Source organism: Phacochoerus africanus, chromosome 15, assembly GCF_016906955.1.
Source record: "Phacochoerus africanus isolate WHEZ1 chromosome 15, ROS_Pafr_v1, whole genome shotgun sequence".
In the NCBI taxonomy this organism is placed as follows: domain Eukaryota; kingdom Metazoa; phylum Chordata; class Mammalia; order Artiodactyla; family Suidae; genus Phacochoerus; species Phacochoerus africanus.
In genome coordinates this window covers 91,372,019-91,388,766 of record NC_062558.1, presented here as the reverse complement: position 1 = coordinate 91,388,766, position 16,748 = coordinate 91,372,019, and the positions used below count along the sequence as shown (strand labels likewise).

The window sequence follows — 16,748 nt, the reverse complement described above, 5'->3', positions numbered from 1 at the left end:
AACTGTCAATAATAGTTACCTCCAGGGGTTGCTTTCCACTTTTGACATTTTCTGAATAGTATAAATCTATTGCAACATACATGTATTACTTTTTTTTCAAAGAAAAGTCTCTTCCTACCCTGTGGCGGGAAGCAGGTAGAGATAGAGCACACTTGTTTGGGGAGTAGCACCAGTGTAGCTTTGTGGCATCAGCTTTCTCCCAGTCAACCCCAAGGCCTAGACTGGAAGAGGGGAAGGGAGGGAGGAGGAGGTGTGCATGTGGCCTCAGGCCAAGTCCTATGTGCCAACACAGGACATATGAGAAGCTCTACATTTAGGGTTATGGCTTGCCCATTAGTAAAGCAGCTGTTACACTATGGAGGGAAAATGAGCATGTTTATAAACACAGATCTTTGGAGAGATACAAAGTCTGCATCATAGCCTGATTTCCTGTATATTCCTGCGCTCCTCCTGCATTGTCCCTCCATTTCTAAACCACTGATGCTCACTCCCCAGCAAGAACTACATTATGCCGAAGGAGCCACCTCAGCCTGTTTTAGCATATAGGGTAGTTTCTGTCCCTACTTTCATGGCATTACTATTCAGATTTGTCCCAGATGATTGGTAAAGGGACACTAAGATAAAAGTTAAATTAGACTTAAAAGTCAAACTCTGGGCTCCTTCAAACTCCTTGACGTCCATCATAACAAAATCTTGTTTTCACCAAAATAACCAGTCCATTTACTTATTCATCTTCAGTCTAACTCAGGATTACAGAGCAGGTCAAAGGAAACCCCTCTTGGGGTTTAACTCATTTTCCAGGAATGAGTTAAGACAAAGATAGCAGGAGAAATATCAAATCACTGAACAGTAATGAATACATCGTGTAGAAAACCAAACTTACCCATATCATCATCAAATATAGACTTAGCTTCCACCTTCTTTTTGGACTTTTCTTTTGGTTTTACAGTTAGGTCAGCAAAGATATCAATATTATCATCAAACAAGTTGGAGTCAAATGTTCTTTCCTTCTCTCTTATTTTTTGTGAAGGCTTAATTGCCTCTGTAGCAAATATATCATCCTTGTAAGCCAAAAAAAAAAAAAAAAACAAGCGAAACAATTTTAATTTTCCCTATACTACACATACTAATTCCAACAAGTTACAGAAATGCAAACTTCCACAGTGTTCTGGAAGAGCCACGTGACCTGCCCCTCCTCCTAGGATGTGCTACTCCAGACCTCTGCCTGGCCCAGTCCTTCTCATTCTTCTAGTCCACACTCAAATGCAAGCTCTGCACAGAACCCTTCTCACCAGTCCTATGGGAAGGAGCACCTCCCGCCTCAACACATGGCTCTGCCCCACTGCCCTGGGTTGTCTTCTTTATGGCACTTAACCTTACCTGAAAAGGTCATTTATACACTGCCCTGGCTATACCAAATTCCCTTCCCTGAGAGCTCTGGTCCTAGTTCACCTTGTGCCTCTAGTACCCAGATGCTCAATAAACATCTGCCCGGAGAGTGTCACTGATGGCCTTACTGCCTGCGTTAAGTCATCAGCTTCAGCCAGGGCCTGTTTCCCCCAGAACCAGAGGTTAAACACTCAAGCTGCAGAGATACTACCGTATGTATGATGACTGCAGCAACATCTTGATAAAAACCACAAAATGCAAGATTTGTATCAATGGTTATGGCCAGAAACAAAACAGAAGACCATTTTTGGATAAGTTTCAGTGTCACTAATAAGAGAACCTAATTACACCTACTAAGCGAGTAGATACCAGGCAGCAATAAAACAGGTTTACTGAAATCTATGGTTCAAATGAGCCGATCACATATTTTCCTTAACAAAGAACCAGGAACAAAAGTGTACTGTTATGTCCTATTACCTCAAAAATATCTTGTGCTTTTGAGGTAACATCCTGCTGACCATTGGATTTTGACTCATTCTTCTTGCCTTTCTGGTCTGTAAAGAGATCATCCTCATCTTCCAGGAGAGGGAAAGGATTTGCTTTTTTGGTTGGTTTTGGTTTAACGGACTGAAAGAGATCATCATCACTGCCTGCCTCACTGAGAGCAGGAAACATGGGGCTTCGTTCCTTACTTCCCCCTGCCAGGTTCGCCGGGCTATCCGCTGCCTTCGCCTTGGCTTTTCTTCTGCCCGTGGACTGAGATGTGACACCCTTGGAAAAGATATCTCCAGAATCAAAAAGGTCATCCTCGCGAGGCTGCCCCAGAGATTTTGCAAAGGGGCTTCTGTCCACTCCAGGCACAGGACCACCTGCCCAAGTTGGAGCAGCAGCTGCCAAGGCCTCCTCAGAGCTGCCTTCTCTGCCTGCTGCTCCAGGCTGTGGCTGATGGCCACCTGGGGAAATGGCGCCAGCTGCCAATTGTGTAATAAATCCTCTGGGGATACTCATGTCCTCAGCCTCACCAGACTCCTGGGCAGCCAACCGCCGAGCTGCACGTGTCTGTGGTCTGCGCTTCCCTCTCACTTTGACCCGGCTCTGCAATGGCAAAAAACCACATGCTGATCTGATCACTTTTAAAAGGAACTCGAAGCTAACAGCAAATAATCAGCTGTAAGGCTGTTTGGTCCACAATGACCAAGACATGATCTAACACAAAGGAGAGGTTATTTCTTAAAGATTTCAGAAGGTATTTAATAGCTCCTAGTACTCCAAGACTAAGTCACTCTTAATCCTTTACTGTTCCCTTTTTCTGGGGTCTTTTGAGGGTACTCTCAGTTCAATTTCATACAGAAATCGTCATCTGCTACTGGAACTCTGCAAAGTAGGCAGGTGGGTGCCCTGTATCCCACAGCACTCCCTGGCCCCTACTCTGCCCTCAGTTTAAATTTGGGTATCTTTCAAAATGAGAAAGAATCAAAGGACTGCTGGTTAGGGAGTTGGCCTAAAATCAGGCTCCAGGAAGACAGAGATATGACAATAAAGAGAGGTGATCTTTGGTGCTCTTTTTCTTCAAGTAAACAAACACTCAATCCAAATGTTAAATATTGCACATAAAAATTGTGGCTTAGGAATCAGAATTTTCAATTTAACCTCAAAACATGAGTCACTTATTATGTACAATGAATATTTGTAATATTCTCCAAAATATACCATGAAATAGTTTTAAGAAGGCACATGTGGGAGTTCCCGTCATGGCAAAGCTATAATGAACCCAACTAGAATCTATGAGGACATGGCTTCAATCCATGGCCTTGCTCAGTGCGTTAAGGATTAAGCGTTGCTATGAGCTATTGTGTAGATGGAAGAAGCAGCTTGGATCCAGCACCGCTGTGGCATAGGCTGGTAGCTGCAGCTCTGATTTGACCCCTAGCCTGGGAACTTCCACATTCCACAAGTGTGGCCCTAAAAAGACTGAAAAAAAAAGAAGAAAAAGGCACATGCTACTTTGGACCAAGTACTTGACTTGTGTTTGCCTATTTCAAGAAAATTTCACAAATTATTTCACAAAGTAGCTAACTTAAACTTAACAAATAGATATATATATATTGGAGTTCCCGTTATGGCTCAGTGGTAAACGAATCCAACTAGGAACCATGAGGTTGTGGGTTTGATCCCTGGCCTCACTCAGTGGGTTAAGGATCCGGTGGTGCCATGAGCTGTGGTGTAGGTCGCAAATGTGGCTTGGATCCCATGTTGCTGTGGCTCTGGCGTAGGCCAGTGGCTAGAGCTCCGATTAGACCCCAAGCCTGGGAACCTCCATATGCTGCGGATACGGCCCTAGAAAAGACAAAAAGACAAAAAAAATAAATAAATAAATAAAAATACATATACATATACATATATATATATATACACATATATATATATATAAAACAAAAGGAGGAATGTTTTATTTTTCATAAGGAAAACAGGCAACACTTGAAATGAATGTATCTGCAGAGTATCCAAGTACTGCTGCTTACTCAGAGAACAACTAAGACCTTTCAGAGAAGAAAAACTGGACAGGAAAAAAGAGAACCAACTAAAATAAAAGTAAAACCTCAAGGAGTTCACAGTCCATCCACCACAAGTCCACAGGAACAGTGTGACAGGACCGTCACTGCCATGGGACCTCAGGGAGGGAGCCCAGGACAGGGGCAGGAGAGGAAACAGCACAGAAGCTGTGAAGTTTATGCAGAGCTGTCGATGAGGAAGAGCATTCCTGACAAGGAGGGAGCACAGGCTGATGGCAGCAGGTTCACGAAATAGAGCCTGGTATGACTGGATTTAGGCTGAAAGCTTCGGTTAGCACAGATTGTAAAAGTTTTTAGATCCAAACCAAGGAGCTTGAACATCCTCCTTTGAGCAGTAAGAAGACAACAGAGGAAGCACACAGTTAAGGACATGATCCGCTGTCCTGTTTATAGTGTAGGAGAGCAGGAGAGCAGAATGTAAATGCAACAAGCACAGGCAGTGGGGGTGGACACAGAACTAGGGAGACGGAAGGAAAGACAAGGCACCTCCTTCAATGGAGGGATTGGAGTCAGCCTTGCGTAGGTAGGTGATAAACTTGGAAGAAACATACAAATTTTTCTGCTTTAAAAAAAAAAAAAAGCAGGCAAAGGTGGATGCATCACCTTGTTCGCACTGTGTAAGGTGTCTGCCTGAGCTGGAAGATCAAAACTCACGCCGGCCTCCCCACTCCCAGGAAGAGTGGGCATACTTTCCAGACTCTGGATCCTCCCGGGTTCAGATGAAGGAACACCCAGTTCTGGCAAAACAGGCTTCATCCCAGAAGTCTGGGAAGCTGCTGCAGGCAGCAAGGCTGCTGGGTTAATGGCTAAATTTGCCTATAAAGAAGAAAAATGAAACTTATTCTGTATGTTTTCTTAAACACAACAGTCTATTATTATTACTGCGACACATGATGAAAGACTCCGTGTACATAATGTATAATACAAGAGGAGAAAGAGAAATGCAGGGAAGTCTCCTGATCCAGTCTTAGAATTAAAACAAAAGTTATACACCTGTGCCCACCACAGGGACCAAAGAAGAGATGCTACAGACGCAGCACACAAGAAGCAACAACTAGAGGGTGAGGAGGAGATGAGAAAATGCCTGGCAGTAGCTGACAAAAGGAAAACCCAAAAAAGTTCATAGATGCCACAAGGCAGGCAATGAAGATTCCAGACATGTTATAATTACTTGTATTTTCCAGATCCGAGAGGATGGCTCTTTGGTTTTAAATGGAGCGGGACCTGGTGAGTCCTGTGTGAAATTACATTCAGTTAAAAATCCATTGGGAAACTGAAAGAGAAGTGTCTCTTGGATTACTCTTGTCTATAAATAAATCTGTGCTGGAAAAGGCTGTCATTTTCTGTAATTCTATAATGGGAAAAGCATTCAAATCTCTCCCAGGGCCTCAAATCATTTCACTAACATTATTTCATTTGTGCCTCCTTATCCACTGTGTAAGTGGAAGGCTGTAAGACCACACAGGCAGTAACGGGAGACAGAGACCACGAGTAAGATTCCTAAGAACCATACCCCAAACCTAACCAGCTAACAAAATCACCCTGCTGGTTATCCCACAGCAAACATTACAGGGCACATGGAAACTCACCCACAACCTAATGCACTAGTTCTAGACGCAAAAGATGCTGAGACCTGAGTCACTGGAGATGTGCGAGTCCTAGTGCCTCATTTTCACAGCTCAGAACACTGAGGCCCCAGTGAGAAATCCAGGGACAGTTGTTAAGCCAGAACTAGAACTCAATGTCTAGGCCTGGTTTATTCTCAGGAGGAGGGCAGAGAGAAGACTGTTGAGGAAGGAGGCCTAATAGCAATGATGTCAAAAGACATAACACAGAGAGGGAAACAAGAAATTGGATGTAATTTGTATTTAATTCTAATGGAATCCTACTCCGAGGTAGCCCAAAGGGAGAAATGAATGGGGTTCTGGTGGGAAGAGTTCCAACCTACTTTAACTCAATCTTGGAATCAAATTTGTAGGCACTCCAGAAATCATAACGATAAATATACATTCGTAGAACTGGAATGTGAAGTGAGGAGAGGACAGATGAGCAGGAGTTAAGAAAAATACAGTAAATGAAGAGAGGCAGTCCTAGTTGCTTTCCTCCTTAATTAAGAGAACTCTGACCCTGGGTCTCCACAATGAAGTTAATCTGTATTGGGATGCAAACGAGAGCTGAGAGCCCTTAAAGAGATCAGTTCTAACCTGAGATGTTTCCGATTTCCACATGCCTTTTTCTTTGATACCTTGAGAGGGTTCGGGATGTTTCTGGTTCTTGACAGAAGAAACAGAATGATCTTTTTTCACTACCTTCTTCTTTTCTGGTACCTTCAAAAGTAAAGAATACCCAAAGTTTGTTAAGTATCTTAGAAATTTTAAAGAAAAAAGTCATAATGCAAAAAAAAAAAAAAAAAAATCTGGCTCCTGAGTTTTAAAAATCATTTCTCAAATGAGGGCCAAATGAACAAATTCAAGGGCAGCATTTCAGAAATAGTATTCTAAAGGCTGTGACTTTCTCAGGCATCCTCTCTATGGTAACCAGAAAATAGAGAGTACTCACAAAATCTACTGGGGCTGGGGGGAAAGGGGAATGACACACACAGATTAACACTCAGACTTGTAGTTCTGCAATATTTAGTCATTGTATCATATGTACTGGTCTTTCAATGAACAACTTAAAAACCAATTAAGTCTGTAATACAGTAAGAGAGACTGCTGGGTTGATGCTTTAATGTTAGTTAGGAAACATAAGAAAGGGACAACATGAACACCATCACCAGCACATTATTTGCTGTTCATTTACTATAAGCGAGCATGCTCCTCAATAGTATAACTGGACATTCATTTCCTTTCCCAGAAGGCTTCCCCTCACACCGAGTATTAAGAACAAATAGCTGATACCAAAGGATGTGACTTGGCAGAGCTGAAAAGATCATCTTCTTCATCATCCCCAAACAGGCTCCCACCACTTGGCTCTAACAACTAGAATAGACAAGACTCAAATTCAGTATACAAGACAAGAACAGTTTAGAAAGAGAGCCAGGTGGGCTGCAAAGACAATATTTAATACAATAACAAAGTCATGTCATGTAGAACCATGTGGAACTGACCTTGGTTTTTTTGGTGCCAGAGAAAAGGTCAACATCTGGGTCGTTGTCCTTCTGGAGCTTGTGACTGAAAAGGAGCTCTTCATCCTGAAAGACACCTGTGCTCTTGGGGCGGGAATCAGGATCAGGACTCTAGGAAAAAGATGGACGTTCATGTACTTTATAGATGCCAAGGGATTTATCTCAAGGAAATTACACAGCTGCAAAGACGGAACAACAGAAACATCCCCTATGGCTGTTTACAGTGGCTAAAAGGTGGACACAGCCTGAGCACCAAGCTGAAGGGGAATGACACATTCACCTAATAGAATACTATGGAGATAATAAAAATAGTGAAGAATTTAAAAACACATAATATACACATAATCTGGAAGGATCATCTTTCAACCACTGTGCAGTACCTGAACAGTTTTTTTAAAAACAATCCTTGGGAGTTCCCTGGTGGCCTAGTGGTTAAGAATTCGGTGTTGTCACTGCTGTGGCTAGGGTTCAATCCCAGGCCTGGGAACTTCTGTTATGTCACAAGAGTAGAAAAAAAACAAAACAAACAAACAAACAAAAACAATCCTTAGTTCTATTGTGAGAACTAAGGAACTAGTTCTTAGTTCTTGTGTGTAATCAATGTGCTTACACACAAAAATTAGTGTAACATAGCAACAAAGGTTCAAAGTTTAACAACCATAAAAATCATATACAGTAAGAGACTGGAAGAAAATACAGCAAATTATTCATAGTCACTATGTGCACCTCTTATAACCAGGGCTATACTACTAGTATGATGAAGTAAATTCATAAAACATTTGTTATAAAAATCAACATGGACTATATTCTCAGCTTGACTTACAAAAAGCACTGGTCATCTATGTTTTGTCATCCATTTCCTTTTTTAATACCTCTATTGACATAAAATTTACATACCACAAAATTCACCCATTCAAGCTATTTAACTCAATGATTTATAGTATATTCAAGGAGTTGTGCAAATACCACCACAATCTAAGTTTAGAATATCTTCATCATCTCCAAAAGAACCTCCAAACCTACCAGTAGTCATGCTCCATCCCTGCCAACCCATGTCCCCAGACCCAAGAAACCACTGAACAACTTTCTATCTTATGGATTTTCCTATTCAGGACATTTCAAATAAATGAATTCATACAATAATGTGGGTTTTTTGGTCACTGGCTTCTTCATTCAACATGTTTTCAAGGCTGATCTATGTTGTAGCATCTAGCAGTCATTTATTCCTTTTAATGCCAAATAATATTCCACTGTATGTCTATGACACACTGTGTTTATCCATTTGTCAGCTGATGGCCATTTGAACTATTGCCATCTTTTGGCTACTATGATTATTATACCTGTTGGGAACATTATATTCAACTTACTGTATGAATAATGTTTCCATTTCTCTTAAAAAATATACCTAGGAGTGGAATTGCTAGGTTATGTGGTAACTCTTATATTTAAAAATTTGAGGAGTTCCCACTGTGGCACAGCAGGTTAAGGATCGGCATTGTCTCTGCAGTGGCATGGGTTCATTAATTGGTCCAGAGCAGTGGGTTAAGGATCCGGCATTACTGCAGCTGCAGTGTAGGTTGCAGCTGCAGCACAGATTTGATCCCTGGCCTGGGAACTTTCAGATGCCATGGGTGTGGCAAAAAAAATAATTTGAGGGACCACGAAATCAAAGTGGCTATACACCATATTATATTCCCAACAGCAATGAATGAGGTTCCGGTTTCTCCATATCCTCACCAACACTTGGTAGTCAACAACAACTCATGGTGAGAATGTGGAGAAACTGGAACCCTCAATTCTTCAGTAACTCACATCACAGAACTGACACTATAAAATGAGATTTTTTTTATCCTTCTCAAGACTTGAACCTTTACTGCTTTTTACTCACCTTTCCTACTTCTTTCTTTGGAGCTTGGAAGCTGTTTTGCTCTTCTGTTTTATCCTCTTCCTCATCAAATAAGCTAAGAACAGTTTTGGTTCTACTTTTAGTTCCTTTGTCCAATGGGGATGATGAAGAAAATAAATCAGAATGCTTGGCTGCTTCCTGAGTAGATACATTCAAAGGTCCTTCCTGAAAATAATAGGAAAAAAAATTAGTAACATCCGGAAACACAAATTCTATTGTGGGGTCTCCCAAGCTCTTCATTAATTCGGTAACCATCACATCTGCATGTTTCAGGGCACAATGGCTAATCACACCTGCTCCCAGGTAGTAATACACTAAGAGCAATTTTTTTTTTAATTTTGCTTTTTTCTTTTTACGACCATAGGTATGGAGTTCCCAGGCTAGGGGTCAAATTGGAGCTGCAGCTGAGGCCTATGCCACAGCCACAGCCACACCAGATCAAGCTGCATCTGTGACTTATGCTATAGCTCGGGGCAATGCCAGATCCTTAGGCCACTGAGCAGCCAATGGTCAAATCCCCATCCCTATAAGACCATGTCGGGTTCTTACCCCGCTGAGCCACAATGGGAATTCCCTGAGGCCAATTTTGATTGATCACTACAATGGAGAGTCTTATACAGATAATTCATAATCAAATATAATTTTTCCATCAGTTTAAAGCCCATTATCTTCCTACCAAGCTACACATGTATCTATTATAACCTTGATCCATATCAGGATTATATCACACCTATAAATAATTTCAAAGTCACAGATATTAATACAAATGACAATCACAGAGAATGAATCTTATATTTCCTAGTATTTAACTAATACGTAAGTCCCAAGGAGAAACCTAATTGACAAAATCAAACACTTAAATTGTATTATGCCATTAGAAGAATCTCTAAAGTAATCTTAAAATGCTGCATTTATTCATTCAACAAGCACCATATTTCAGGCAAGATACCACTGATTGTATGATTTCTGTATGAACTGCCCCAAACAAACAAATCCTAATTTTGAAGTGGTTAAACTGTGAAAAAAAAAAATACGCTTCTTTAAAGAAAACATGTAACTTTAAAAGCACCTACCATGTCTGAGGTAACGTGCTAAGCACCAGATATAACAGTGAGCAAAACGAATGCGGCCCTAAGCCTCAAGGAGTTTATGCTCAAGCAATAAGCAGATAGAAGTGAGGTGGGGCATGAGCCATGCCTGGAGTAATTCAGGGGCTACATCAACACAGAAAAGGTCCACATTCAAACAGTAGGATGTGAACATCACACAATGACTCAGGTATAGATAAAATGTATCACTGCAGCCCCAAGGAGGCTCAATAGTAAAAGCATAAGCAGTGTTCTTCAGAGACCCTACAAGAGCAATTAAATCTAGATAGTTGAACATACAGAGTATGAGGAAAATCAGAAAAAGAGAGAAGTTCACAGAGACTGAAGGTAATTGCTGATTGCCAGGTACAGCCAGCAGCCTTATCCACAGGCCTCCTGCAGGAGATGAGAGACCACACAGGAGAAGAAAGCTAAAGTGTTAGAAGACAAATTCCACTTTACTCTGTAATTAACAGCCAACATCCACTAAATGGAAAAGGACAGTAAACTAAAATCTTCTTGGAAGTTCCCACTGTGGCTCAACAGTAACAACTAGTTACTCTGGCCTTGCTCAGTGGGCTAAAGGATCTGGCGTTGCCGTGAGCTGTGGCGTAGTTCGAAAATGCGGCTCAGACCCCAAGTTGCTGTGGCTGCAGCATAGACTGGCAGCTGTAGCTCCGATTCAACCCCTAGCCTGGGAACTTCCATATGCCTCAGATATGGCCCTAAAAAGCGGGAAAAAAAAAAAAATCTTAAAGCTGTCATTTTAACTCAAGTATAGGTGGAGACCAGAAGAGAAGCCAGGGAAACAGACAAACTACAGACAGGACAGCAAGTCAGAAAGAACAGACATGCAGAGAAAACCAAAATGAAAAATAAGGTGAGACAGAGAAAAGCAAAACTGACATGGACACAATGACAATAAAGTAAAATGGGGAAAACGCACATCAATATGTGTGCACATATGCCAAGAAAAGAGAGTGAAAGGCAAGAGCAACACTTAAGGTTTCCCTGAATGGTGGGAATCATACATTTGCTTCTTCGTACCTTTCAGTGTTGTTGAAATTTTCTACAAATGAACTGTTTATTTTCTCTGATAGAAAAATTTAAGTGTGTGTGTGCATGTGTGGGTTTTACAAAAACACGTGAAAGACAAAAATAATAGAATATACAAGAAAAAATGTCCACCTTTTCTGACTCCTCAACCACATGAGTTCTCTCAACTTCTGAGGACTTCTTTGTGCTCTCAACTTTCTTAGCCACAGGTTTCACTCCCAACTGTGCCTCCTTCTCCTCTTCATCGCTGAACAGCAAAGGTGGTACTTCAGAGACAGTTTCTTTTTTCTATCAAAAGAAGAGTAAATGACATCCTCAAAGACCGAAAAAAAAAAAAAAAAGTGTGACTCGCAAGCACGGCAATGTGCAGAACAAGCCAAAAGCACAGTCCTCTTCAGGGCGTTAGCTTAATGGTGGGGTCGGGAAAGACAAGCCAGCAGAGTGAAGGGGTACAAACAGTGAGAAGCTATAACCACCACTACCTGAGACTTGCAGCCAGTTTCTGCCACCATACGGTCTGCACCTGTGTCCCTGTGGCTGTTAACTCCTTGTGGGTACCATCGCTTAGAGCCTAACCTCTGCTGCCCGGACAATCAGTCTCTCCTCCCTGCCTCCCTCCCCTTACATTTCGGCTACATGACACCATCCAGAGCTGTCTTGCTGAAATAAAACACCCACCAGATTACTTCACCACCCACCCAAACCTGTGCTGTTTGCATTAAGAAAATGCCAAACTTGACCATCAACTGGGCATCTCTTTATGACCCTTCATCCACCTGCACCTCATCACCTTAACCTACTGTAAACTTCCATACGGACGATCGATCCTCACTGTCTGGAGAAGCAAATCCTCCTCGTCCTTCAAGCAAGGCCCAGCTCAGATGTCGTCCACAGGTTTTCCCGTGCTCTTCAGTCAGTAAGTATAAGTTGCTTTGTTGAGAGAATATTTCTTTATCTAGCCTTTACTTAACTTTCTTCCTAATTTACATGAACAGCTATCACACATTTGTTTGTCCATTCATTTGAAAGGATCATGCAGTATTTTTCCACAGCCAGTCGTGATGTTTTATGTCAAGTAAGTGTACAGCGCAGGTTTGCAAGCACTTTGCCCCATCTCTTATCTGTTCCTTTCCTGGAGGCAGGGATTTCAGAGATTAGGAAACTGAGGTTATGTGACTTGCCAGGATTATCCACATCCTTGAGGCCAGTGGCTTATCAAAAATTCTTGGAAAAAAAAAAAAACACCACTCTGTCATACTAACTAGACCAGATGCTATAAGGAAATAAGCTTTGAAGCAATATCTAAATCAAGTTAGGAAGACAAATTTGGGAAATTAAAGAAGAATATGACTACGATAGAAAAAATATAAATAATAGGGTAGGAGATCTTTAGCTGTCAGAAAGAGGTTCTTAAAATGCATAAATAATCATTTGAACTTGAGATAAAGGATTGGAAACTCACAAAAGAGTTGCAGAAGAGCTAAAGAAAAACCAAAATGATCCAAGGTAAAAATTTTTGTGGGATGTCCTAGACTCACTGAAAACCACATATAATGTCAATGCATGTGAATAAGTGTGGAAAACAAATCTTAAGTATGGTGGACTGTATTCTCCCTTCATATAACTATGGTCCTCTAACCAAGGAAAATGCCACCCAAATTGCTGATGTTAAATCTTCCTAAAGATAGGCTGACTCTTCATTTTCACTCAGAAATTAGTTTTCTTGATAAGTTTACAACTGAGTCACATTTAACTTACCTTAAAGTATTCTAGGATCTCTAAACAAAAAATATTTTTTATATTCTGTCACCTTAAAGGTGATCAAATTTCACAAGTGGTACAACTCAGGTGTGCAGGTTGTTCTGCTACTTAAGATGCATATCTCTGACCTTTTATCCTATTTAACAATCATAATCACTACAGGTTCAAAGTTTTCCATTTCCAGACCCTCTAATTTATCCAGGGCAGAAGTTGTTATTTATAATTTACAAAGAAAAAGCACTCAGATCTCCTGATTCTTTTATCCATGGAGCCATTTTAGAGAGATGCAAGCATGGGTGAGTCAAAGAAAGGACTATGCACCTTTAGATTCAAAGAAAGGACTATGCACCTTTAGATTCAAAGAAAGGACTATGCACCCAGGGAGTCACAGAGCCCAGGAAAGGCAGCACGCTCACCTAGAGGCGCAAGCTTCTAGTACAAGTTGTGCACCCAGTGGGAATGTGATGAGAGAAGAGTCCCTAAAGCAGTAACTGGCACAGGACTGGTCTGGGAAGCTTCTATAGGACAAATTAACACATTTACTGTCTGAAAATATAAAGAATATTTCCAGACAAAAAAAGACAACAACCTCCTCTGGATTATTCTAGGACAGAATGAATCACCAAGAAAGAACATGTGGTAAGGCGTTCCCATTGTGGCTCAACAGAAACGAACCTGACTAGTATCCATGAGGATATGGGTTTGATACTTGGTCTTACTCACTGGGTAAAGGACCTGGTATTACTGAGAGCTATGGTGTAGGTTGCAGATGTGGCTCGGGTCTGGCATTTCTGTGGCTGTGGTGCAGGTAGGTAGCTGTAGGTCTGATTAGACCGCTAGCCTGGAAACTTCCATATGCCTTAGGTGTGGCCCTAAAAAAAAAAAAGATTGGCTAAATTTTTTAGCTTTGGTGATTGTGACAGTGATGCCATTTAGATTCAATTGCTGGGAAGAGTATTTAGACTAGATAGTCACCAACTGACTTTTTTCTTATCACATACTTTAACTTTTAAAAAAATTTAACTATGGTTAAACACACACACACACACACACACATTTGGAGTCCCCGCCATGGAACAATGGTTTAAGAATCTGACTACAGTGGCTCAGGTTGCTATAGAGGTATAGGTTTGACCCCTGGCCTGGCAGTGCAGTGGGTTAAAGGATCTGATGTTGTCACAGTTGTGGTGTAAGTCACAGCTGTGGCTCAGATTCAGTCCCTGGCCTAGGAACTTCCATATGCTGCAAGTACAACCATAAACACACACACACACACACACACACACACACACACACACACACAATTTACCATCTTAACCACTTATAAGTGTGTAGTTCAGTAGTCTTAATTATATCCACATTCTTGTACAACCAATCTCCAGAAATTTTTCATCTTGCAAGACAAACTCTGTACCCATTATACATTTCCCCATCAGTAGCCATCCAGCCCCTGGTGACCACCACTCTATTGTTTCTATGAATTTGACTCCTCCAGGTACCCCCTGTAAGTGGAATCATATAGTATTCGTCTTTTGGTGACTGGCTTATCTTAATCAGCATTAATATCCTCAAGCTATATTCAGGCTGTAGCACATGTCAAAATTTCCTTCTTTTTTTTTTTTTTTTTTTTTTTTTGGACATACTCATGGAATGTAGAAGTTCCCAGGCCAGGGATCAAACCCCTGAGTCACAGCAGCCAAATCCCCAAACTGCTAGGCCACCAGGGAACTCCCAGAATTTCCTTCCTTTTTACTGATTCAATATTAAATACAAACCAGGACCAAAGCATTAGTATTTGAAACACATGCTCCTGTAAGGAATGATGGTACATGAACTGGCCTGCTCTATTGTTAACAGAATTCCATGCCATGGGAGCTAAGTCTGGAAGTTCCTCCAGAAGAAGTATGGCAGCACTGTCATCTGCTCTCCCTGAGACTCAGACACCTACAGCTGACACTGACGGGGCTACATGGCACAAGTGAATCCTCTTCTCAGGCTTTGCATGTGTGCTTCATCTGTAAAATAACACCAACCAGAAGATCTCTTTCTACAACTAGGCAAACAAGTTTTTCCTTAAGACTTAGCTCAGCCTCCTAATTCAGATTTTAGGATCTGATTGAGGGAAGTACCAATCTTCACGTAGCATCACCTCCAGGGTACTTCCTGGGCCTAAGAGGTTAAGAATACCTTTGTTGCAGCAGGAACAGATGGTGGAGGAGAGCCAAACAGAGAGCTTCCACTGTCACCGTCATCTTCAAAGAGGAGTGACACTCTTTGGGTCTTCTTTTGGCTATACAAACAAAAAAAGGCAAATTAAAGGCACAAGCAATTAAAAAATACAATATTCTTTCTAGGTCACACCTACAGGAACCCACCTACCACCAAAACACATCATCTGTTGACTTCACACAGTTGAAGGCAGCAAGAAAAACCTTTGAAGTAGGTATAATTTGTGTCTGGCAAGTCATCACCACTGTCCCTCATTCTTGTGTAGAAGTCCAGAGCCCTGCTTATCTTGTCCCTTTTCAGTTACTTTTCAGTTACTTTTCACTCACTGTAAGTGCACTGGCTGTTAGCTTTGCCAAGGCACGCAACCCGCTTAGCATTCTCTCTCACCATTTCCTATAGCAGGGGCAGAACCAGGGAGCACCCATGCCTATTTCCAGAGAGGTCAGGAAGGCGGCTGTAGAGACCGCAGGGCCAGGGCCTGTTTCAGGCCGTGACCTATATCCTGGTGCCTCCTCAGCCACTTAACTGTGTCCTCCCCAACGCCTCTCTGCTCTCCCATGCCTTCTCTTCAAACCCTAAACCCATCCCATTCTGTCCCCTCCACACAAAGTCTCTTAAGAACCTGGGTTCACCTATCTCTTATCCCACACTGGGCAACCACGGTTGAAATCTAGACCCAGATCTTCTCACCATCTGCTTCTCATCTGTCTTCACCTACCTCTTCCACCCAAGATTCTGCACTGGCTCCTATGGAGAAGGTAGTCAGTCAATAAATGTCTACCAAAGGAAGTACCAATTGAGATGTTGTAAGGAACAGAATCATAAAAGTGCAGAAACACAGGGAGGCCTAGCACTGGACAGCGGGAGTCTCAAATAGGAAGGATGCCAATTATGGAAGGGTCAAGTTTGGAGTCTACTATGTGACAAGGAATCGCCCAATTAGCAGCATACTAGAGAATCATCAACATAATGGAAACTCCAAATTCAATATTAGCTAGATAAAACTAATAACTAGTTAGGTCATTTCAGTAAATTGCTCACCACATCCATCTACTTACATTAAACATAACTAGCAGAGGTACCAGGAAGGTCATGTATTACCATGCTTTTTTTCTAGGTTTTATTATTAACAAGGCATAATACAAGGTTATTCATTAGTTTAACACTGGCTGTCTGCCTTTAAAATACCTAAGGATCACTGGGAATTCAACCAACCAAATAGTTCCATGTACTTACACACTGAAGGACAGTTAAAAATTAAGTCTACACCTTGAAGAAATTATGAAAGCAAAGAGCCAATTTGTTATGACAAAGTAAGGTAGTATCTAATATGCTTTTAAGGATATATGCCAATGAAAATTTACATAAATTATAGTCAAAATATATGACTATTGATGTTGAATGATCATAAAGCATTACAAAAATAACTACACCAGGTGCCTAAAGAATCATGGCTTTCTTAACATTTTTCTAAAGAACAAACAAACAAAAAAACCCCCCCAACACACACACAAAAAAACCCTGATGCCAAATCCTCAAGTTATAAGCTAGAGAAAAGTTAGTTAGGTCTCTAGACACAGCTACACTAGAAAGGACAGTGAGTCCTTAACCTTGGACTT

At 41.3% G+C, this 16,748-nt stretch overlaps 1 protein-coding gene across 8 annotated transcripts in view; it reads right to left on the bottom strand.

Moving 5' to 3' along the window:
- LOC125117088 (WASH complex subunit 2A-like) overlaps positions 1–16,748 on the bottom strand; it is a 59,588-nt gene that overhangs the window by 1,233 nt on the left and 41,607 nt on the right. For 4 of the 8 annotated variants that reach the window (XM_047762871.1, XM_047762872.1, XM_047762873.1 and 1 more), the window contains exons 21-30: positions 15,088–15,190; positions 11,272–11,427; positions 8,978–9,160; positions 7,072–7,200; positions 6,863–6,943; positions 6,167–6,289; positions 5,134–5,196; positions 4,566–4,778; positions 1,867–2,484; positions 884–1,061 (exon numbers count right to left, since the gene is read on the bottom strand). In XM_047762871.1, coding sequence (XP_047618827.1) covers positions 884–1,061; positions 1,867–2,484; positions 4,566–4,778; positions 5,134–5,196; positions 6,167–6,289; positions 6,863–6,943; positions 7,072–7,200; positions 8,978–9,160; positions 11,272–11,427; positions 15,088–15,190 — 1,847 coding nt within the window. The remainder of the gene's footprint in view (positions 1–883; positions 1,062–1,866; positions 2,485–4,565; positions 4,779–5,133; positions 5,197–6,166; positions 6,290–6,862; positions 6,944–7,071; positions 7,201–8,977; positions 9,161–11,271; positions 11,428–15,087; positions 15,191–16,748) is intronic. The other 4 variants (XM_047762875.1, XM_047762876.1, XM_047762877.1 and 1 more) reach the window with 2 other exon arrangements.